The sequence below is a fragment of the Carica papaya genome, chromosome 3 (assembly GCF_054855325.1).
Source record: "Carica papaya isolate Zhongbai chromosome 3, ASM5485532v1, whole genome shotgun sequence".
In the NCBI taxonomy this organism is placed as follows: Eukaryota; Viridiplantae; Streptophyta; class Magnoliopsida; order Brassicales; family Caricaceae; genus Carica; species Carica papaya.
In genome coordinates, this window is record NC_142311.1 from 2472900 (window position 1) to 2494556 (window position 21657).

The following is a 21657-nucleotide window of genomic DNA, read 5'->3' on the forward strand; positions in this document are numbered from 1 at the left end:
ATTGACAACTGATTATCGAAGAGACGTGATAATTACAGTAGAGTTAGATGAATAGTAGTGGGGGTTGTGGGTAGGAAAAAAAGTATGACCAAGGTAACGAAAAGGGAAAATATATAAGAATATGCTTTTAATTGGGTTTTCATGCTATATTTGTGATTTAAATTAAGTATACTGAGTTGTATGTGTTCATTCTCTATTAATTACAAATGAAGTAGGACTGAAGATTGGATCGGAGTTGCAGCTTTTAGAAACTAGCGTATAGAGGAAATAGAGCATAATTTACTATTAGTAGAACGAGATAATTATGTATTTTGTAATAATATAAATCATATGTAAAAATATGAATTTATGAAATTCGTAAGTTATTATATTGATACGTCTACGGTCGAGAATTTATAATAGAAATTAAGTAATTGGTTGTACTACTTTTTCTTATGTACATGATTGATTTGAAATGAAATACGGGTGTTCGATATACTAATATATTTGAAACAACATCGCTGAAAAAATAAAAAATGGGGTGTTACATAGTTAAATTGAAATAAGTAGAAAATTTTGAGGATTAATTTGAAAAATTGTGAAAAAAAAATGGATGAGTAACAAATGCAAGGATAGTTATGGTGATTTCATAAAAGTATATTGTTTTCTCTAAAATATACTTAAGCTAATTTTGGAATATTCATCCAAAAAGCGTTATAAAATTTATTCCAAACGCAGTCTTAATTCGAAAATGGTAGGCCAGGCTGGTGACAAACATCACCATCACTATACATATATACATATATATATATACATTCAAGTATGTTTATATATAAATTAAGCCTTGACTGCTTCGCCTTCCCTCCCTCCGGAAATCTCTTTCCTCTGTACTCCCACCCACTGCCTAACATTGGAGCTTTAGATTTCTCCATTACCTGTTCATATTCTAATACAAAAATCTAAATATGACGTCACGTTTCCATCGGTCAAACCTCGGCGTCATGTCACCGCACAGAATGATTCGATCGAACAATCCAAAACCGACGATTCTGGTGTCTCTGATCGCTCGAAATCACGCGAATCAACGGCTGAGGATCGGTCCACGATCTCTAGACCAGCCAAGATCGGTGGTAGTCAGGACGGTGGTGCGAGGTGGAGCCTGGGATTCAACGCCAGACGGCGGAGATGCGGTGGAGAATGCAGGCCCCTGCTCTTACGCCGTGGATGACGTAAGATTCGGTGATTTGGTGGAGAAGAGCGGGAGTGGTTGCGGCGGCGATCGGACGGTCGCGGTTGAGAGGAGGAGCAGCTATCGAACGGTGGATGTCATGGTTGCATTTGCGGCTACTGTAGTGTTAGGTGTAGGCAACCGAGTGCTCTATAAGCTAGCTCTCGTTCCCCTCAACCGCTATCCATTCTTCCTCGCTCAGCTCGCCACTTTCGGGTACATACTGTCTCACTCTCTCTCTCTCTCTCCCTCTCTGAACTATCTATGTCATCGTTATGTGTGCATTTTTCAGTTTTCACTGCTGCCAGTCTCTGTTTTTCTACTTCCACTCCCCGCGCCCAGCGAAACGAAAGCGTTTTTTATTCTAGGTCATATTCAGCGCCTTCCCAGTCACAGTCTCACAAGTCATACATTAGTTAATGCACGTATCTGATTACTGTCTTCTCAATAATAGACTTTACCATAACATTGATTTAACCGAGCGCATTAAAAAATTAAAATAAGGCTTTAATTTCAGTTTTACACGATTTCCGGCCCAACTGTATGCGTTAATATAGTAATTTATTTTTCTTAACAATTTAGTAAAATGTCTTTGTGTCTTCTACAAAAAAATAATTTACTGTCCAATTCGTGAAATTTTAATTTTCTGATTCCTCGAGTAATTTCCGGATGCTTATTGCGCAATTTTTTTGAGTTAATTTTTTTTTTCTCTGTTTGGCGTTTTTGATCTTATGATATTTTTTTTTCTGTTCGGAGTTCTCCTATTTTAAAAAATTTTTCGAGCTAATGATTTGAAACACGAGGAGAATTTCGTAAGATAGAGAAAGAATATTTTATATATGGTAGATGGGAATTTATATTTTATATATGGTAGATGGGAGTTTTGCTTTGTCCACCTACCAAGTGGCAGAAAATGTTAGAATAATGTGTCGCACGTCTTAATTGTTCTTTCACCGGTTGGATCCCTGCTTCTCTCCCTCCGGGTTAGAAATGTCAATTGGAACTCTTCTTTTATTTTTTGGAAGATAACAGGGTATGTTGATTTTCGAGTTAGTCGATTTATTTGTGAGTGATTGATGTTATAAATGAATTTAGTATTCATTGAATTATTCCATAAATTATTTCTCTCTCTTTGTTTTCATATTTATATAGTGTAAACTTTAATATTTCACCAGATTTCTGCCATGTTAACCTATTCCAGTTTTGATGGAAAAAAATTAACTATCATTTATGGGATTGATCGAGTTAGGAAACTAAAATTAATTCAGTATCTATTAACTTACTGATTCAAATATTAAATAGAATATGTACTTACTATTTTTTCATGGGTTAATATACTTATTGATATGCTGAAAGCTGATTTTTTTTTTGCCGGTTCGTTTTAGGACCTGGATTTAAAATTTTCACACTCTTCTGTTTTGAGGGATTTGATACATCTTTTACATTGATGTCCAATAGTAATTTCTTGCTAGGTGGTTGATGAAGAGATGCTTTCTGAACTGATTAAAATATCAAATCTAGGTTATTAAAAAAAAATTTCGGATGTTATCACTATCCTTATGGAAACTTTAGTTGCATTGTAATATTTGGTTATCTATTGGGCTCTTAAAAATATTCTTATTGGTAAACTATACGAAATAGATATTTTGGGTTAAAAACGAGTAGTGGCAGAGATTTTTTTTTGTCACCTAAGAAGAATGAGACAGGAACGGTGATATCCAGGGGTGGGCCTAAAGTTGAATGATATCCATAAATATGAAGATTATGTAGCAAAAGCAGCTATTCAGGTTCTAAAGTTCATTGAAAAAGAAAGTTATTCTGAACCTTTTTCCAACACCACTTAGGTTGTCATCATGTTCTTGAAGAAACAATTTGATATCAACGATAGCAGTGAGATTACCACTATGATTGTTGTGGGCTAAGTGGGTGCTTTCATCATTATGTGGTCGTTTGTCGTCTCAGCCAATCTTTTGTTTTTTTTCTCTTTTCCTCGTTTGTGGTCTGCAACGGAGATGAATTGATGCCTTTGACTTTGCTTTTGGAAACTGCTCTATTGCATATATATTATTCACTTTCGTAAAGTTTCTATGATACTAGCGGTCCCCCTTCAAGAATTTTACTTCCACTTCTGGTGCATAAAGACCGTTAACCCTGGGGCTTGATTTGTTTTCTAGCCATGTAGGGCAATATCACTTGCATTATGATGATAAATTCTGAGTTGTTTGACAACGAAGGAAGTTAAAAGCCAATTGGTTTATTGGACATTGGTAGCAATTAGCAACTGCATTTGTCCGTCGGTTAAGGATGAACATGAACCTTACAGACCATATTACAGGCTAAGTTTGTCTATAATCATCTTTTTCTTTTGTGCATCAGCAGTGAATTTTATAGTTTTTAGAAGGTGTTGTGACCTTTCTTTCTGCCCCCATTGGCATTGACTCCTTTCTGTTGATTTCTCGAAGTTCATGCATGCAGTATAAACTCGTTGTGCTCTCTGTAATCAGATATCTATCAGTACGCAAAGACTCAAAAGTTCTAGTTTGAAAGTCAAACTTCTACCAGATCGTCGGTTTTGTTGATAACAAACAAATATTATGGATAGAGCATTAATATGTGCATTGCAGGGCCTGTCGAGTCATGATGACAATTCAATGTAATAGAAATCACTCGTTTGCACACTTTTATAGGTCATACACATTTAAACCTATGTAAATTTTCTCCACTTCTTTGTCTTCTATTTCCTTTTATTTTAGACCTCCGTTGCCTACTACTATCACTTCGGCAGTTTTACCATTGAACACTCCACATTTTTTAACGAAGACACACATCTGCAACTCTAGATCTGAGTGCTGACTCAGAGACTTTTTCCTCTTTATTTCGTAGGTATATAGTTGTTTACTTTTCGATCTTATATCTGCGCCATCATGCTGGAATTGTTACGAGTGAGATGCTTTCGGTGCCAAAAGCACCATTTCTGGCTGTTGGCCTTTTGGAGGCTCTTGGTGCTGCAACTGGGATGGCTGCAGCAAGTAATGTTTTCTCATTATTTTCTCATATTTTACCTGATTTGCTTAATTTTTTTAATGTTTCTCTTAAATTATTTCTCCTGTATTCTTAAAATCTTCGCCCCTTTTTCAACTATTATTTGTTAAATCTAATTTTTCAATCCAGCTTCTGGAGTTTTAGTATTTGCTCTGCCGATACGCATCTGAGGCCAATTGCATTGAACTTCCTAATTTTTTTGGCTCATTATTCTATGTTTCCGATCTTGCCCGGATTACAAGTAAATGTTATTTGAAATCAATTCAAATGATGAAAAATAAACGATTCTTTCTTCTGAATAATTAAAGATTAGAAATAAGAATCACATTCTCCCCAATAGTTGACTCTTAAACAAAACAGAAAGTTGTTCAAAAGGACAATATTTATTCTGTAATGAAATATTTATTTTGTAATGAGTATGCTCTGGGACTTTTAATTTGTTATATTTGGGTCTCTCATTTTCTTAAGCGACTCTTTTGTATCCTTGTTTCTTATCTGAATAATTTGAGATGTTATTTTCTCATTTTTCAAATGCTTGCTGCAAAATGTATTAATTGCTGGACTTAAGGTTGTTTCTATACAGTTTAGTGATTGGTTTTTTTTTTATAATTTCCATTTAAATCATATAGTTGCTTCACAATTCTTCATGGATTAGAGATTTATTTTGAAATGCAAACACTTTTTCCTCCCGAGTTGTATAGTCCCTTACTATTAAATAATTATGATACTTTAATATATGACTACTCCAAATTCTCACTTTGTTTGTTTATTTTCCCTTTCATTGGTTCAGCAATTCTTTCTGGAGCATCAATTCCGATTTTATCTCAGGTAGATGCATTTATCATTTAAACAGTAGAACTTTGGTCAAAATAGCACTCTGGTTACTTTGCACTTCCGGTATTCTGTTTTTCCTTTGAAAAGCATTTTTTAAAATGAAAACAAAATTGAAAGGGTTGAAAGATTTCTAAGGAGATGTATAATGTCCACACTAATATCACATTGAGCTAATAATTTGAGGTGCATACATAAACATAATACAATCATTACTTTAACATATAATAGGTCATACAAAGAAGTAAGATGTGCCAGGCCGACTGTAAACTAGGGAATTTGCTATTTTGATCTCCTATGAGGTTGATTGGTCAGGTCATTTATCACAACTTGAGGACTTTATAAAGGACAATAACTGGACTGGCCCAAGCATAATACAATTCAGAATCTTAAATAGAAGGTAATTGGCAAGCAGTATAAACTATATAACTAAGAACACGATTTTAGTTCATCCAATGTGAAATAAATTCAGTGCATGTTTTTCTAGTGTTTTGTCTTGCTTGTAGATATGTCCTCTAGCTCATTATTTGTTACTGTTTGATGGTTGACATCAAATCTGGAACTTGAAAAGTTGATTGGTCATTTTTTTACTTTCGCAGACTTTTCTTGTCTGGCAAATTCTCCTGTCTACTATTTTTCTTGGGAGGAGATATAGATTAAATCAACTACTAGGTTGCTCTCTTGTAGCAATTGGTGTAATCATAACTGTTGCAAGGTTAGTTATTCTTAAATCTGTAGCTTATATTAATTAGCTCAGTTTCTAATCAATAATTCAAAATCTCTTTACTGTAGACCCTCATTGTCTCTTGCATGGTTGAGCAAACTGAAAACTTTACTCAGTGGCTCAACATTAATATTTTAGTCCTTTGCCCATAATAACCACTAAACGCAGATGGATGGATCGAAATGCAATTGAACTCATTGATTAGCTTATTCTTTTCCTTCATGGGTCTCTGTGGCCATTGGATGTCAGTGGGTCATATTTGGTCTTTCTTTTGCTAATAGATAATACGAGGCATTTGTAATCTGTTTTCTGGGCGTTCCATAGTGGATTGTGGAACCTTCTGTCAGAGCTATTCTGCAGACATGATTGGGAGTAAATCTCTCCTGTTATGTGATAATGTGAACAAGTATGATTTATCTTATTTCTGATCAAAATATATCTGCTGATTTCATATTACATATTCATTTTTTTAAGATAATTCATATTACATTTATGTGGAAAAAATTCAACTGTGACATTAACATCTGGATTCTTGTCACATCTATAAACCTGCAGTGGAAGTGGTGCTGGTCATTCATTTAAGGAAGCTGGTATATTTTGGAGTCTTTTAATGATAGTTTCCTTTCTTTTCCAAGCTGCTGATACAGTTCTGAAGGTTGTCAAATCCCCAAGTAAAACTATAGTTTTTCCATTTTTTTCCTCATGTTACTTCGTATAACAGGGAAATTTTAAATTGTAGGAAACAATCTTTTTGAATGCTGCTCAGAGGTTAAAGGTACGCTTAATGGTTTCTATTGACAATGAATTTCTTATTTATGAAGGTCGTGTTCTAGTTGGTATTTAAAGCTAGAAACAATCCCCAAAATGAGTTCAGCACTTGTGTTATTGGCTAAGCTTAAACAAAACGGGTGCTTGATTTTGGCTTGACAATTAATTCAGAACTAAATGTTTGGTCTAATCCAACTTGTGAAGAATTGATCCGATATTGAATTAAAATGAAGTATTTATCTAGCAAGTTTTATTTAAAAATAGAACACTAAATTAGACACTTAGATACTTCATTTGAGATATATGAAATATGTGATGCGTTACCCAGGTTGGTTCACTAGCTGCATGAACTTATAATCAAGTTCAATTTATCTTTTAAGTTTGGGTTTTTACCCTTGTTGAATGAGTCAGGCAGGGAAGCCACTTTCTAAAATCTAATCTTTTATTTAGCTGTAATATTTATATGGAAGCAACTTAGTAAATTTTTTCTGGAATTCTAGCCTTCCCATTTTTTAGCTGGGAGTTCATTGGGGAAAAGATTGCTAGAATAATAAAATGGCCAAGAAATGGTGATTAAAAGAGAGTAATATAATATCTTGTGTGACATTTGCATGCTTGAGTGTGAAATAAGATGGACATATTTTATATTTTCCATTAAAAAAAAAGGAATAACATTGTCATTGGGGACTCAATATATGGAATGTGCATCCTTCGAAAATTGAGTTGCTTTAGTTTCCCTCAATATTTCTTTTTTTTCCTTCTTTTCTGCTTATTATCATTCTCATTGTTTATTTATTTATTTTTGATTGGATGAAGTCACAGTTGAAAATCTTACTTCTTTGTTGAGGTGATCCTGTTGCATCTGTTACAGGGAGGATCCATTGATCTTTTTGTTGTAAATTCATACGGCTCTGCTTTCCAAGTATGTAATATTCTTCTCAATATATCATGACCCAACTTTTGTTTTACCTTTTTACAGTTTGATATATGAAGTTGAATTGGATGCTTATGTGCTTCTGTGTCTGTTGAATGCAGGCACTGTTTATTTGCGTGCTTCTACCTTTTCTGTCAAAATTATGGGGCATTCCATTTAGTCAACTCCCTAACTATCTTAGAGATGGAGCGGCTTGCTTCCTGAACATTGGTAGTTTATCAAGTGGTAGGTTTTCATTTTTGTTAATTTTATTTTATGCAATGGGATCAAGAATGCCTTTTATCCCATTAAAGTCAAGCAAAGCCATTGTCTGTTGCAAGTTGGTGCAAACAAACACGTATACCTCATATTCTACATTGGTTTCTTGTTTCAATAATTGGTTTTCCTTCATGCTAGTAAAGGAGATGCTTTGTTGAAGCTTGTTTTGGCACGATGCAATCTCAATTTGAACTAAAGTTGGAAACCCAGCTATCTTCACATTTAGCAGGTTAAAAGGATATTAGTTAAAATCATCTTTAAGAACTTGGATTTTTCTTGTTTTTTCCTTTTTTTTTTCTCCCACGAGAAAGAGCTTTAAAGTGTCCAATTATAAGTCAACTTCTAGATTAAATTTGGGTATAAAGCAAGCTGCAGTAAGGGAAGACACATGTCTGATAGAAATACCAAGTAAGAAGATACATAAAGTTTAAGGATGACGCGAATATCCAGATAATTGTTTGTTGATAATAGCAATCATAGCCGATTTGCAGTAAACTATTTTTCCGAAGCAGGCTGAAAAAAACTGAACACTTGGAAACCAGATACAAACACCCGGTGTTCTACAAAAAAGAAAAGATATCATTGTCATATAGAGGAAAAGAATAGTAGAATTCATAGTGTTAATTGTAGAATTACCTAAAGAATTCATAGTGTTAATTGTAGAATTGGCTAACTGTCAAGATTAAGCTTTCTGTTTCTGCTCTAATAACATGCCACTTTGATGAAATCCTTCTGAATGAATCAAGTGTTTGATTTGGTTTTGGGATTTGGCTTGCAACAGGATGTGATGGTGCACCCCTTCTTCCTTTGTTGTTTGTAATTGTAAACATGGGCTTTAACATATCATTGCTACATCTCATCAAGATCTCTTCTGCTGTGGTATCTTCACTGGCATCCACATTTTCAGGTATTCACTTCTTTCATAAAATGTTTGCCTTGCTTTAAAGGGATTTCCACCAAAATAAATCATATGACATAAAGCAGTCGTTGCTCATCAAGCATGGGTAGCCCACAAGAGTTGCTACCTTGATGGGGTTGTGTCTAGGGCTCTTAGCATCATTTCAACAACTAACTAGACTTTTTTACTCAAGTCAAACAAGGAAACAATAGCATAAAGAAAGATGAACATATTAATTCGAAAATTTAAAACTAATAGGAAATGAGCAGTTCTATTATTTATAGATTAACACAACTTTTCATGTGTTAATTCATTAAATTGAAAGCATGAATCGAGCATATACCTGTATATTTTAAAATTCAATTAACAGATTACGATAACCAAAGTCTGAACTCTATGCCTTTAATTTTGATACCATGTAAAATAATTGATTGTAGCTAATGATCACCGATGTGTTATTGTTTAAACATTAAAAGAATTCAGTTGCTAACAAATTATAGGTTGTTACCTTTGTAGAAAATTAATTGAACTCTAGCGAACTTGAGCCTACATTTTTACTGTTTTCTCATTTGATCTCCTCTTGTAATGAAATACCACATTGGCAGTGCCAATAGCTGTATATGTCTTCACATTTCCGCTACCATACCTTGGCGCTGGATCCTCTCTACCCACCGGCTTTGTTGCAGGGGCAATCATCCTTGTTCTAGGATTGCTTTTATATGCTTGGACACCGTCAACTACTCCTGCTTGCCCCTCACTGTCGTCGCCACCTAAGTAGAAAATCCTCATCTCGCAGTTGGCTTTGCCATTTTCTCCCCTGAACTCCGACGAAGCTTTTCATCACCATGTGCATGTGGTCATCAAAAGCTGGCGCTGCACAGAGTATTTTGAGTGAAGAGAAGAAGGAAGATGAAGAATATTGTATCATTTCGTAGTTCGTTTATCTGTTTCTTTTCTGAGGCAGTTTGTATGTCTTTCTTGTTCCAACATTGAAAGGGCAAGATGGCTACTCCCTTGGTAGCCACTAGCCTTCTCCATGGTTCCCAGGGTGTGGAAACTTGGCTGTTTAGAGAATCATTTTTTCCTATTGGAAATAGCTGTGTTGCTAGGAAATTGGAATTTTGTTCCTGTGAAGAAATTTATAGTGTACCAAAACAATAAAGTAAATGTAAACTTCACAAATAAAATTCATTTATTTCAAACATGAAATAAATCTGAAGTTTTGGAAAATGACTAAAATAAAAATTGGCTTTAAAAGAATTTTAAGTTTGAATTTCACTTGTCATTATTTTGTTATTTTAAATTATTTTCTTAAAATTTTAATTATATTTTAAATTTAGTCGAACTATGATCCTTCTAGATATAGATAAAATTTGAATAAATTTAGATTACACCAAATAATTTGTCGATTCAACTGGTCTGCGGCCAGTTTATTTTATTTTTTTTAAAATAATTAAGATACCACTAAATAACATTAAACTTAAAAATTAAATGTATATTTATAAAATAATTAATCACAAATAAAATTTATTTAAAAAATTAAAGTAAAAAATACATCATTATTTTAAAATTTTTTAATTATTTTCTTAAGTTAAATGTTTTTGTATCTACAATAAATTTATTAACTATTACTCAATTAAAAAGTTGGCATTTATTTTTCTCTCAAAGAAAGTATAAAGTTAATCATTCTATTTCATTTATACATTTATTATATTATTTTTTAAACAAGAGATATATTCCAAATATTTTCCCTAGAAAACCAGAAATTTCCTAAAGAAGGAATTTCAAAATTTGTATGTAATGTTTGGATTATCGCTATCCAGCCTGCCTCTCTGTTACTTATTCGTCAACACTGCTTAAAATTCAAAAGAAAGAGCCCTAAGATTTCGAAATTGCAGATTGATTCAAAGAAACCGAGAGAAGAAGACGAACGAACGATGTTGAGAGCTACTCATCATCTTTTCCCAGTAGCATCACCAAAGCTCTCTGTTATTAGACAGCCTTTGCTTCCTGCTCCCATCCTCTCTTCCCTTTCCCGCCTTTACACCCTCTCCCCGTTTGTTTCTTCGTCTCTCTCATCTCTTCCCAGTTCCCTCCGACCCGCTCCACATGCTCACCTTCCTTCCTCGACCTTCCGGCGGGTTCCTTCTCTGCTCGGTGCTCGCCATTTCCCCAGAGCAACGGGTTAGTGATTGACTCTTGTTTTCCACTCTCCTTTGAATTGATTTTCAAATGTGTTATGGTGGGAATTGCTTGTTTCAACTCAATCTTCATGTATTTTCACCTCGTCTTAGAGAGAGAATAAGAAATGATACTGCGAAAAGGGTCGTTAATCTGATTGCGATTGTCAAATATTGCTTGCCTGACGAGTGTTTTGCTTTGGTGTCTTCAGTTTCGCTTAGTGGCGGGAGTGACTCCGGTAGTATCAGAGAGATAATGGTGCAGCACTTGCTTGTTAAGGAAGACGATCTTAAGCTTTTGCTGGAGCTTGAGAAGAGAATTGCAGATGGTCGGCCAGTTTTATAGATTTTTTTTTTTCTTTATAATCTTTTCGGAAAATTGCTGTATTTAATAATGTAGATATCGGGTTTTGTTATCATATTATCCGAAATCATGTTTTCTGTTTGTATTTAACTGTAAATACCGTGGTTTCACGTGAAAATTTATTGATTCTAACGGTAAATCTTGTGTTAATAAACTATTCTTTTTCTACATTGTTTCGCGTAGGAGAGGATATGAGTGATCTTGCTGTGGAGTATTCAATCTGTCAATCCAAGGAAAGGGGAGGAATGCTTGGGTGGGTGAAACAGGGGCAATTGGTATTTACAACACGGTCACTGTTACATTTATCATGCAAATCATTTTGTTCTTATTATTATTAGTGGTAGTAGTAATGTAATTTAGAATGTCTATAATTGCCAACATCTTTTCTGCTGGCTCGGCCTTATCCTTTTTATGGTACTGTAACTTACTACTGGTTCATTGAAAGAAAAGGTGAAAATGTGATAGTTTCTTTTTGTTCAACAAGTATAATTAAATATTAAGAAGTCACTATATGCTTTAAGCCGTATTAGTTGAACAAGATGCAAGGCTAAATTATTCCTAGAAGTAGTATGCTTTTAATAGTTTTCTCTTTATGAACATATTGCAGGTACCAGAATTTGAGGAGGCTGCATTTAGTGCACCTTTAACCAAAGTTATAAGGTGCAAAAGTAAATCTGGTTGGCATTTATTGCAGGTTCTGTCTGAGAGGTATGTTTTAGAAACCTATGTACAACTGAGTATAAGACTTGATAAAAGAATACTGGTTCTAACTCTTTCCATTGTTCTGGATCTGCAATTATATTACCAGGGAAGGACTTCAAGAGATTCAGGTTGATGAGCTTCATGTGAAAATGCAGGACCCTAAATTCCTTGAAGAGGCTCAGTTGATTGATGTTCGAGAACCTGATGAAATGTATGCTTTCTTTTTTTTTTGGTTTCTTAAAAATAATTTTAAGAGCCTGTAAAAGCATCTGTTTTAGATTAAAAAAAAACTAAACCAACTGAGAAACTCTGTAAAATTTCTACAAAATAAAAATATTACACATTATCAATATTACTAGATACAAGAACTGTAAAATGAGATGAAATATACATTGAGAATCAGCGAATCAACTGGTAAATGAAAAGCTAGAGAGCCTTTGGTGACAATTATGGTCCACATAAAATAGTGGAATAACTCGAGAAATGTCAAAGATTTATATTGGCTGAGGATAAAGCAAAGCTAGAGCAGAATGCTTATTTTAATGATTTGTTACGTCTTTGAATTGTAATTTTTGCACAATGATTGTGCCCAACAGCAATGGTATTTCTAGGATGGAAGATGCATTGCTCATGTTTCTTTTTGCTTATCTGTAAACTATATAAGTTAATCAGCTTAAAATTTTAAGGTCTTCACCTCTGCGGTATTTGGGAATGGTGTTTTAACTTGTGAATGATTTGTGAGTACATCAATACAGCTTTTTGCATGCCAGAAAAATTTGCTGCATTTTATTTTTATTTTTTCACTTGTATTTTTGCTCCCAGAGCCTTAGCTTCCCTGCCGGCTTTCCAAGTGTTTCCCCTTCGCCAATTTGGAACCTGGGGACCAGAAATGCCAGGGAAGTTTGATCCTGAGAAGGATATATATGTCATGGTATGTAATTCCTCAACTGGTGATAAATGCTTCCCGCCTCTCCCCTTTTTAACAGCAATGAGAATGGAATAACATCTATTGAAGATCTGGAGCTGTTCTATTAGCATACATTTGATAATTTCTGTTCTGTGTTTGACTGCATTTTAGTTTTAATGGTCCATTGGATGCATTTTCCTGATTAAAGTGGGGATTTTGATGGTACTAATGATCTCTACATTTGTATGGTCTATTTCTCTTTTTGTCTTTGGAATGAAAAAAATGTTATCAGGAAGTCTTAACTATCGGTTTTAGTGTAAAAAGAATGTTAATTATCAATTTGTTCATCTCTCCCCATTGCTTTAATTTCACCTGTCCATATTCTGAGGTTTGTTTTTTTTTTTTTTTCATTTTCCCTCTATATTTTTCCTTTTCATTTGATACTAAATTGTTTCATCTGTCAATTCGATGGTTCTTGTTCATGTTGACAAGTGCATCGGTAACAATGAAGAGGTGTCCTATAGATGGTTCTTCCATGTTCTCAACAGTGCTTTTAGAGTCTATGTCCTCATCTTCTTTTCTTCATTAAATCAGTCCTTTTTTTTCTTAAAAAGTAATAAGAGTTGCTTTGCAGTGTCATCATGGTGTTCGGTCATTACAGGTTGCCAAGTGGTTGCAGAGTCAGGTAAATCCTTTCTCTGTACAAGTCTCTTTATATATATATATATATATATTGCATTTTGTTCATTTATTGATCTGAATGATTTGCTTTGAGTATATATGAACACGTTAATGAAAAACAGTTTCTGGTTAGGAAATTTTGGCCAACATATAAAAAATTTATGTACACGAGTGATTTGCTGGCATTCTAATGCTTGGAGGAAAACAGATTCAGGTGGAAAAATGCTTACAGAAGATAAAGATGCTTTAACCTAATAGATGATTTTTGGGGTAGACTGTCCATTGACATTAACCAGTGTAAAATATCTAGATGCATGAAACATATTCATATCTTCAATGTAGTATGGATGAAGGCAGATAACTTGTTACTTTGATAGAACTTTTCTGGTACTTGAGAAGGAAAAGAAAAAAAAACAGAAAGGTTCATATTGTAACGACTGCAAGGTGGTATGCTGCAATTTAATTATAAACAGAATCTAGTTATAAGTATAGTTAAACCATACCTATATAGCATTTAAGAATAATTATTGAATTGAACAAACAGGGAGATAAAAAGCAGCTAGTGCTGTGCAGAGTTGTTTCAGTTTGTAATGAACTTCCTTGCTGTTTCCTCAGCATCATCATGAAGCTAAATATTTTTATCAAACATTTTTAGTTTACACCTCTTGCTGAATTTATATTAGGGCATAGTAGTTATATATATTGGTTTGGATTTATTGCAATATACTGCCCATAGCTTATACGTACGGTTTGAGTTTTTGTCATTCTACTTAAATATTATATCAGTAGTTTTTTTCTTCACTTGTAATTTTTTCTGACTTCAAATTTTTCCTGGTTCTTGTTTAAGAATTCAGGCAAGTGCATATTCTCTAAAAGACTAACTATATATTACATAAAATATTAATAAATTAAACTATAGAGCATTAAACTGTCAAAATTAAAAAAAAAAAAAAAATTTATTGTTGGCTTTGAGCTGCAGGAAGGTCAGAGTTGGTGGGTGGAAGTAAACTTGTTCTCGTCTGTGTTAGTCTTTCTCTATTATCTCTTACTGCATACTTTGATATTTGTACTGTATACATTTCCTATAAATCGTATTTTCCTCTTTTATAACGAAATGCTATATCCCCTTATTTTCGCTTAACCCTTCACCATCATCATCGTCGTCGTCGTCATTATCATTTGGTTTCTTCTTCCATGATCTTGAGACTGTTGTTCCTTTGCTGATTGGCTTAACGACTGTCCAGGGGTTTAAGAGAGTGTTTAATGTAGCTGGGGGAATACATGCATACGCTCTGAAGGCTGATCCATCAATCCCTACTTACTGAGAGGATTTTTTTCTTCCCCCAAATGGGACCATTATCATTATTTTTGTTTATTCAACTATAATCAAGTAAGAGAATAGAAGTATTTGAATATTGAAACTATATTTTATTTCATTTATTATAAGTATTTTCGGACGGTCAGTGAAATTTTGTTTTCTTATTACTTTTATTCTGTCAAGCTGAATAGAATATTTCTTGGTATGTGATGTGCACTAAATCAGAACTCTATTATGTCAACTGGTAGCAAAGCATGGTTCCCACTAAGTTCCAATCTGAGCTTCTTTATAATGGTTGATTTGATTTAAGTCATTGTGTTTGCCAAATCAATATTACAGATACAAAAGTTATATTATTTTAACTACTAAAACGTATTTTACAAGATAAATTATTTCTTGATCGACTTTATTACAATTCAAATTTTCTGGGATTTTCTCCAGACAATTCAATCAGTCAAAAAAAAAAAAAAAATTTATCATTTACTGCGCAATTCAAATAGAAGAATAACAAAAAATGAGTTATCATAAAAATTACAGTAGGATCAAATAACAGAACAGAAAATGTACGTGTACCTTGCAGCTAAATGAGACAAATTCAAGGGTTTGGTTAAAAAGAAGTTTCAAAACCAGAAAAAAGAAAAAAAGGGCGAATTGAAAACTGTTGGTATAGATAGGATTTGATTTCTTGTTGAGTTGTTAACAGCTCCTCTCAACTAGATGGAAGAGGAAGAAAGTAAAAGAAAAGTGAGTAGCTGTAAACTACGTAAAAGAACAGAGAGAAAATGAGAGAATTTTCCCGGAAAATTCTCTCAGCCCTGATTACCCCTAAACAGATTCAAAGACAACCAGAGAAACCACCTAAAATTTCTCACTATCAATCCCCTTAGTTTTTCCAAACCCAAAAAAAAAAAAAAAAAAAAAAGAACACCAAACCTTGTTCGCTACCATCCTTCCATTCCTCCCTCCTTTCTTTTCTCACATGTCTTTCTCTGCCTAAATCACCCACCTTCTTCTTCAAAAAATATCTCCCAAGAAAATTTCGTACTTTTCCTTTTCTGGTCTTCTTCTCCCAAGGGCTCTCTTTTCCCCCTCCCTTGTGTGTCTCTCCCTTCTGTCAAATGGGCAATTGTTGCTCACAGGGCAACTCTGCGGATGCCCCCAACAGTGAAAAGGGAGAAACCACACCTGAAAATGGCACCGACAATCCCCATTCAGCCCCTGACAGCTCCACCACTCCTCCCAAACAACCTTCCACTTCCCCCGGCGCCTCCTCAAAACCATCCAAGGCTGCTCCAATCGGCAATGTCCTTGGCCGTCCCATGGAGGATGTCAAGTCCCTCTACACCATTGGAAAAGAACTTGGTAGAGGCCAGTTTGGCATAACTCATCTCTGCACCCTTAAATCCACCGGCGAACAGTTCGCCTGTAAGACCATTGCCAAACGGAAACTGGTGAACAAGGAGGATATTGAAGATGTGAGAAGGGAGGTTCAGATCATGCACCATTTGACTGGTCAACCCAATATTGTGGAGCTCAAGGGAGCTTACGAGGACAAGCATTCTGTCCATTTGGTTATGGAGTTATGTGCCGGAGGAGAGCTTTTTGACAGGATCATCGCCAAGGGACATTACACAGAGCGAGCTGCTGCTTCCTTGTTGAGAACCATTGTGCAGATTGTTCATACCTGTCATTCCATGGGTGTTATTCATAGAGATCTCAAGCCTGAAAATTTCCTTCTCCTTAACAAAGATGAGAATTCTCCTCTCAAGGCTACAGACTTTGGCCTCTCTGTGTTTTACAAGCCAGGTTTCCTGTCTCATCTTTTCTTCTGTATTTATGTTTGTCCGCTTCCGCCATTGTTGATTTCTTTAACATACTTGGTTTTTGCTTTCTAACAGGAGAAGTGTTCAAAGACATTGTCGGCAGCGCGTATTACATCGCGCCAGAAGTCTTGAAGAGGAGATATGGACCGGAGGCTGATATTTGGAGTATTGGAGTCATGTTGTATATTCTCTTATCTGGTGTTCCACCGTTTTGGGCGGGTATACTTCCATTTCTTCTTCTTCTCTTCCTTCCTTTTATTTTTTTTTTTTCATTTCGCATAAGGATTCTGTTGAAAAAATAAATTCTCAATATGCACACGATCACATAAAGCAAAGAGTAAATAAAAAAAAAAAATACAAGTAAAGAGTAAAATAAGAAAAAATACAAAATTTAAAGTGGTTCAATATATATATGCTTATATTCACAGATAAAATTACAAAAAAAAAAAAATTCATTATATTAAAATGAAAGTACACATCAATAATGTCTATATAATACCAGAGTTTTTCTCTAAAATATTCTTCAAGATATACACAGAATATTTACATAATTATTATATTTTAGAGCTCTTCTTTTTAAAGCAATATGAAGATGAAATAGAGAAATTCTTGGTTTAACAAATGTGTTTTTAAGGAAGATGATTATTCTTGACAGAATCGGAACATGGAATATTCAACGCGATCCTACGTGGTCACATCGACTTTACAAGCGATCCATGGCCTTCAATCTCACCTCAAGCCAAGGATCTTGTCAGAAAGATGCTAAATTCAGACCCCAAACAGAGGTTGACAGCCGTCCAAGTTCTTGGTATGTAAGCTTTTATACACTCAATTCAGATTTTGTTTTCCTTCTTTCTACAGCAAACCCATATGAAGATTTTTGAATCAATGTTGTATATGATCATTACCAGGGCATCCGTGGATCAAGGAGGATGGAGAAGCACCTGACACTCCTCTTGACAATGCAGTATTGACACGGCTCAAGCAGTTCAAGGCCATGAACAATTTCAAGAAAGTTGCACTCCGTGTAATTGATCATTTTTCCCCTTTCCAAAACTAAGTTAAATTTGATTAATCCCATCTTTTAATCGACATTCTTTTTCGAGTTCGACAGGTTATTGCAGGGTGCCTATCCGAAGAAGAAATCATGGGATTAAAGGAGATGTTCAAAGGCATGGATACTGACAATAGTGGAACCATAACCCTTGAGGAGCTGAAGCAAGGACTTGCCAAACAAGGAACAAGACTATCTGAATATGAAGTCAAACAATTAATGGAAGCTGTAAGTCAATTTCTTTAATTTCATCTCTACAATCTTCATAAACAATTCGTAATCATGGTGAACAGCAAATGAATATGAATATCTTCTGCTATAAAACTTACAGGCTGATGCAGATGGCAATGGGACAATAGATTATGACGAATTCATCACAGCCACAATGCATATGAACAGAATGGATAGAGAAGAGCATCTATACACTGCCTTCCAACACTTCGACAAAGACAATAGCGGGTAATTAACAATCCTCGATTACCCTATCAATCATTTTAAACCCATGATCTTATTTGTTATTATTATTATTGTTGTACTATGTACGTAGATATATCACGACTGAAGAGTTAGAGCAAGCTCTTCGTGAATTCGGAATGCAAGATGGGAACATCAAGGAAATCATCTCTGAAGTTGATTCTGATAATGTAAATGAAACCAGAAACCAACTTTGATATATTTTTTTTTTTTTCAAAACACTAAAAAGAATCAGGCCTTACTAAAACAAGCTTTTCATATGAAAAAATTTGCAGGACGGTAGGATCAACTACGATGAGTTCGTGGCAATGATGAAAAAAGGGAATCCAGAAGCTAATCCGAAGAAGCGGCGTGATGTATTTGTTTAACGATGAAGAATTGTTTTCAATGATCAAAGGACGGGAAAATATATTGAAAGGGAAAAAAAAAAAAGAAAACAGAAAGAAAGAAAGGAAGAAAATCATCATCTAATATGACCCTGGTATGGTCTGATAAATGCATTAGCTCCAATGTTTGTGCAGATGTCAGGAGCATCTTATGATCACATGTACATTACACACACACATGCACATATATATATATATACATAAGAGAGAAGTGCAGATTGGGGATGAGAGTATATTTGGGATGCATCACGAAGAGATCTTTGCTCAAGAATTATGATCAGAAAAATTACTAACGTGAGAATTGAGGGTTGTGAAAATTTGATGATTGACTTTTTTTTTTTCTTGGTTTTTTTTTTTTTTTTACCTTTTTCTTGGGCAAGTTTTCTCTCTTCTCCCATTTGAAATGGTAAAAAATCAGTACAGAATTAAGAGTTGGTTTGGCTCACTAATGATTTAGGATTGTGAATTGGGTGTTTCTTGTTGTATTTATTGAGTGATCTTCCCAATTTTAGGTATGTGCTAATTACTATTCTTTTATAATTAACTGACAGTACAGAAGACTTTGTTCTTGTATCTGCATTTCTTTAATTTTAAGTTTTTTGGTATGTATATATATATATATATATATATATATATATATATGCATGTGTGCTTCTAATCAAGGTGCTATAGTGTATATATGTGTGTATCATGCGCCAAGAATATCATATATTTAAAAATTATATATGAATAGAATTGTAAGTTTGGACAATTCATGACATTAATGTTTTATTCATACAATTAAATTATTAACTTATTTGAGTAACAAATTTTTCAAACTTAATATTATTTCAAGATTTTTTTTTTTTTTTTTGCAATATTATAAGTTGATATAGTATTTTTTATTATTATTATTAGTGGAAAGAGAAAAAAAAAATTGGGTTGATCATATTAATAATGAAAATGAATATATATATATATATATATAATACAAAATGTTTCTCAATACCTTATTTTTTTTTAAAAAAAAAAGAAAAGATCGAATATTGGGTTTCTATATATAATGAATATTGCTTATAAAATAAGAATTAAATGAACTCAAAATAAGATGTAAATATTTTATTCCATATTTATGTTTGATTTGCTTAAATTTAAACAAATTATGAGATCTTATTATTCTTAAAATTTCTTCGGATCATTGCTACTTGACCCGGAACTATTCTAAAAACAAAAGACGATTCATTAGATTTCGTTTCTTTAATCTTTTTATTTTACGTGTCTATACATATTTACGTTTTATTGTTTTTAAAAAAATAATAATAAACCATTTTGAATTAAATTTTTTAAACCAAATAATACTTCAAAAATTAAAATAACAATTTATCTTTAATTTCTATTATATTTTCAAATTAGGTTATTTTTTTCATAGTTTAAATAATAATTTACAAAAAAAAAAATCAATCTTTTAGGTCAAGATTTAATAATGAAATAATATGTGGCCAAACCAAGGACTAAATTTTGTAATAAATTCAAAATTTTATTTCTCAAACGCTAATTACAACAATTAAATACAAATGATCAAAGCTAGATATCAGATCCTCGTTCTCATTTGAATTAACCCTAAATTCTACATGCAAACCACTTTACTTGAAGAACAACTTCACATAAATAACAAACAAATTCTAACAACAATGGCAGCAATAATCAAAGCCTGAGTGTTAAATCAAGCTCTTCATGAGTTTCACATTTCCCTCTTCCTTCATCCCCAGAAAGTTCTTTTACGAGATCAGTTGCAGAAGAGTTACAGCGATTATCATCTCCTCTTTGAGTAAACTGGCATGGAAAAAAGTCAATAGCTTCTCTTTGACTACCGGGGACACTGCCGGTATTTCCAAAGTTTTGCCGTGCAGGGATAAAGACACCTCCGTGCACCGTCATCACTCTCTCATTACCCACTAGGAATACAGGCACATGACCGGTTTGACTCCCGCCATGGAAGTTCTGTCCATGTCTATAGCCATAGCCGCCTGTGGCTGCACCCGTCAAAGACATCGTCCGATTAGCCCATAAACCCGACGGTTCATTGAGCAACAGAGGCCTCCTGCCGCCGTTAAGGGTCATGTTCGTTTTAGGGTTCTGATAATGGCCTAAGACGGATCCGAATAGCTTCACCGTTTGCTGTTGTTGTTGCTGTAGCACGTTGCGGTTTGACGTGGTGGTTGCAGAGACGTTGGAGGAGAAAAACCCTTCCGACATTGTAGATTGGGGATAGCAAAAACAAAGAGTGTATATATATATATATATAATAGAAAAAGGAGAGGGGAAGAATAATATTTCGTAAAGGGAAAAACGCGGCGATCTTTAATTACCAAATATAACAAAAACAAATATTGTCAATTTGGATTTTATCACAGTGTCAATCTGATCTGGGATTAACCCGTTTATATATATATATATATATACACACACACACACAGAGTTTCTTTGGGAAAGTGTGTGTATATATATAGTTATAATATTAATTGTTCATAGGATTAATATGTTTACCATATTTATGGTAATAAAATCCAAATTTCAATCTTTTTTTCTTTTTGTTACAAAGGGGAAGAAACAAGCGCAATCGCACGGAGAAATACTCTAATGAAATTCTCTCTTATAATATTCGGTAAATCTTAATTTATTAAGTAGTTAGTAAACATATTGTATTTTGATATTTAAATCTTTTATAAGTTAAGATTTAAAAATTAGAATCATGTTAAAATTAGTATTGATAGAAATTTTAATTTTTTGAATAGTAAAAAGTATACAAATTATTTTAGAAGGTAAAAAATTAAGCATTTTGGTTGTTGCCATATTTTTTAAAATTTAAATTTGGGTATAAACATTGATTCGTAATTTTGTGCTAATTAGGTATGAATTATCATTATTATTTATACTATTCTTGTTTAATTTATAGTTGCAATATTTAACACGAAACTATAATTAATATTACCATAAATTAAAGTAACTTTAAAAAGAAATTTCCAACTTACAAATAATTTAATTGATGTTTCACCACTAATGGTCATGTAAAATTAATGTATGGAGATACTTTTTTGACGGTCACATCCATATATATATATATATA

The 21657-nt window shown here is 33.6% G+C and overlaps 3 protein-coding genes across 7 annotated transcripts; all 3 read left to right on the top strand.

Annotated features, from left to right (window-relative positions):
- Positions 1–812: 812 nt before the first annotated feature.
- Positions 813–9800, top strand: CLT1 (CRT (chloroquine-resistance transporter)-like transporter 1). Of its 5 annotated transcripts, none has more exons than XM_022033244.2 (10): positions 813–1423; positions 4091–4236; positions 5040–5077; positions 5680–5795; positions 6360–6459; positions 6544–6579; positions 7444–7494; positions 7608–7731; positions 8546–8671; positions 9268–9800. In XM_022033244.2, exons 1-10 carry the CDS (start codon positions 945–947, stop codon positions 9438–9440), a joined length of 1389 nt encoding a protein of 462 aa, XP_021888936.2. In that variant the 5' UTR covers positions 813–944; the 3' UTR covers positions 9441–9800. The 5 variants fall into 5 exon arrangements, with proteins under 5 accessions (XP_021888936.2, XP_088071191.1, XP_088071188.1 ...); XM_088215065.1 differs by lacking the exon at positions 813–1423 and adding an exon at positions 1482–2240; XM_088215062.1 differs by lacking the exon at positions 813–1423 and adding an exon at positions 2287–3915.
- Positions 9801–10401: 601 nt separating this feature from the next.
- Positions 10402–14959, top strand: LOC110807967 (rhodanese-like domain-containing protein / PPIC-type PPIASE domain-containing protein). Its single transcript, XM_022033290.2, has 8 exons — positions 10402–10846; positions 11055–11171; positions 11390–11481; positions 11814–11914; positions 12015–12119; positions 12731–12839; positions 13450–13500; positions 14741–14959. The coding sequence occupies exons 1-8, from the start codon at positions 10600–10602 to the stop codon at positions 14819–14821; spliced, it is 903 nt and encodes a 300-aa protein (XP_021888982.1). The 5' UTR covers positions 10402–10599; the 3' UTR covers positions 14822–14959.
- A 543-nt stretch (positions 14960–15502) lies between these two features.
- Positions 15503–18868, top strand: CPK34 (calcium-dependent protein kinase 34). Its single transcript, XM_022033277.2, has 8 exons — positions 15503–16620; positions 16713–16856; positions 17293–17445; positions 17549–17664; positions 17752–17919; positions 18023–18150; positions 18239–18335; positions 18441–18868. The coding sequence occupies exons 1-8, from the start codon at positions 15933–15935 to the stop codon at positions 18531–18533; spliced, it is 1587 nt and encodes a 528-aa protein (XP_021888969.1). The 5' UTR covers positions 15503–15932; the 3' UTR covers positions 18534–18868.
- The last annotated feature ends 2789 nt before the right edge of the window (positions 18869–21657 follow it).

Bases quoted from the DNA above. Each gene is read 5' to 3' on its own strand.
- CPK34 (XM_022033277.2), top strand. From the start codon at position 15,933: ATGGGCAATTGTTGCTCACAGGGCAACTCTGCGGATGCCCCCAACAGT. The intron at 17,446-17,548 runs GTATGTAAGCTT...GATCATTACCAG, and splicing joins GACAGCCGTCCAAGTTCTTG to GGCATCCGTGGATCAAGGAG. The intron at 18,151-18,238 runs GTAATTAACAAT...CTATGTACGTAG, and splicing joins TTCGACAAAGACAATAGCGG to ATATATCACGACTGAAGAGT.
- CLT1 (XM_022033244.2), top strand. From the start codon at position 945: ATGACGTCACGTTTCCATCGGTCAAACCTCGGCGTCATGTCACCGCAC. The intron at 5,078-5,679 runs GTAGATGCATTT...TTACTTTCGCAG, and splicing joins CAATTCCGATTTTATCTCAG to ACTTTTCTTGTCTGGCAAAT. The intron at 8,672-9,267 runs GTATTCACTTCT...CCACATTGGCAG, and splicing joins ACTGGCATCCACATTTTCAG to TGCCAATAGCTGTATATGTC.
- LOC110807967 (XM_022033290.2), top strand. From the start codon at position 10,600: ATGTTGAGAGCTACTCATCATCTTTTCCCAGTAGCATCACCAAAGCTC. The intron at 10,847-11,054 runs GTTAGTGATTGA...TGGTGTCTTCAG, and splicing joins CCATTTCCCCAGAGCAACGG to TTTCGCTTAGTGGCGGGAGT. The intron at 11,172-11,389 runs GTCGGCCAGTTT...TGTTTCGCGTAG, and splicing joins TGAGAAGAGAATTGCAGATG to GAGAGGATATGAGTGATCTT.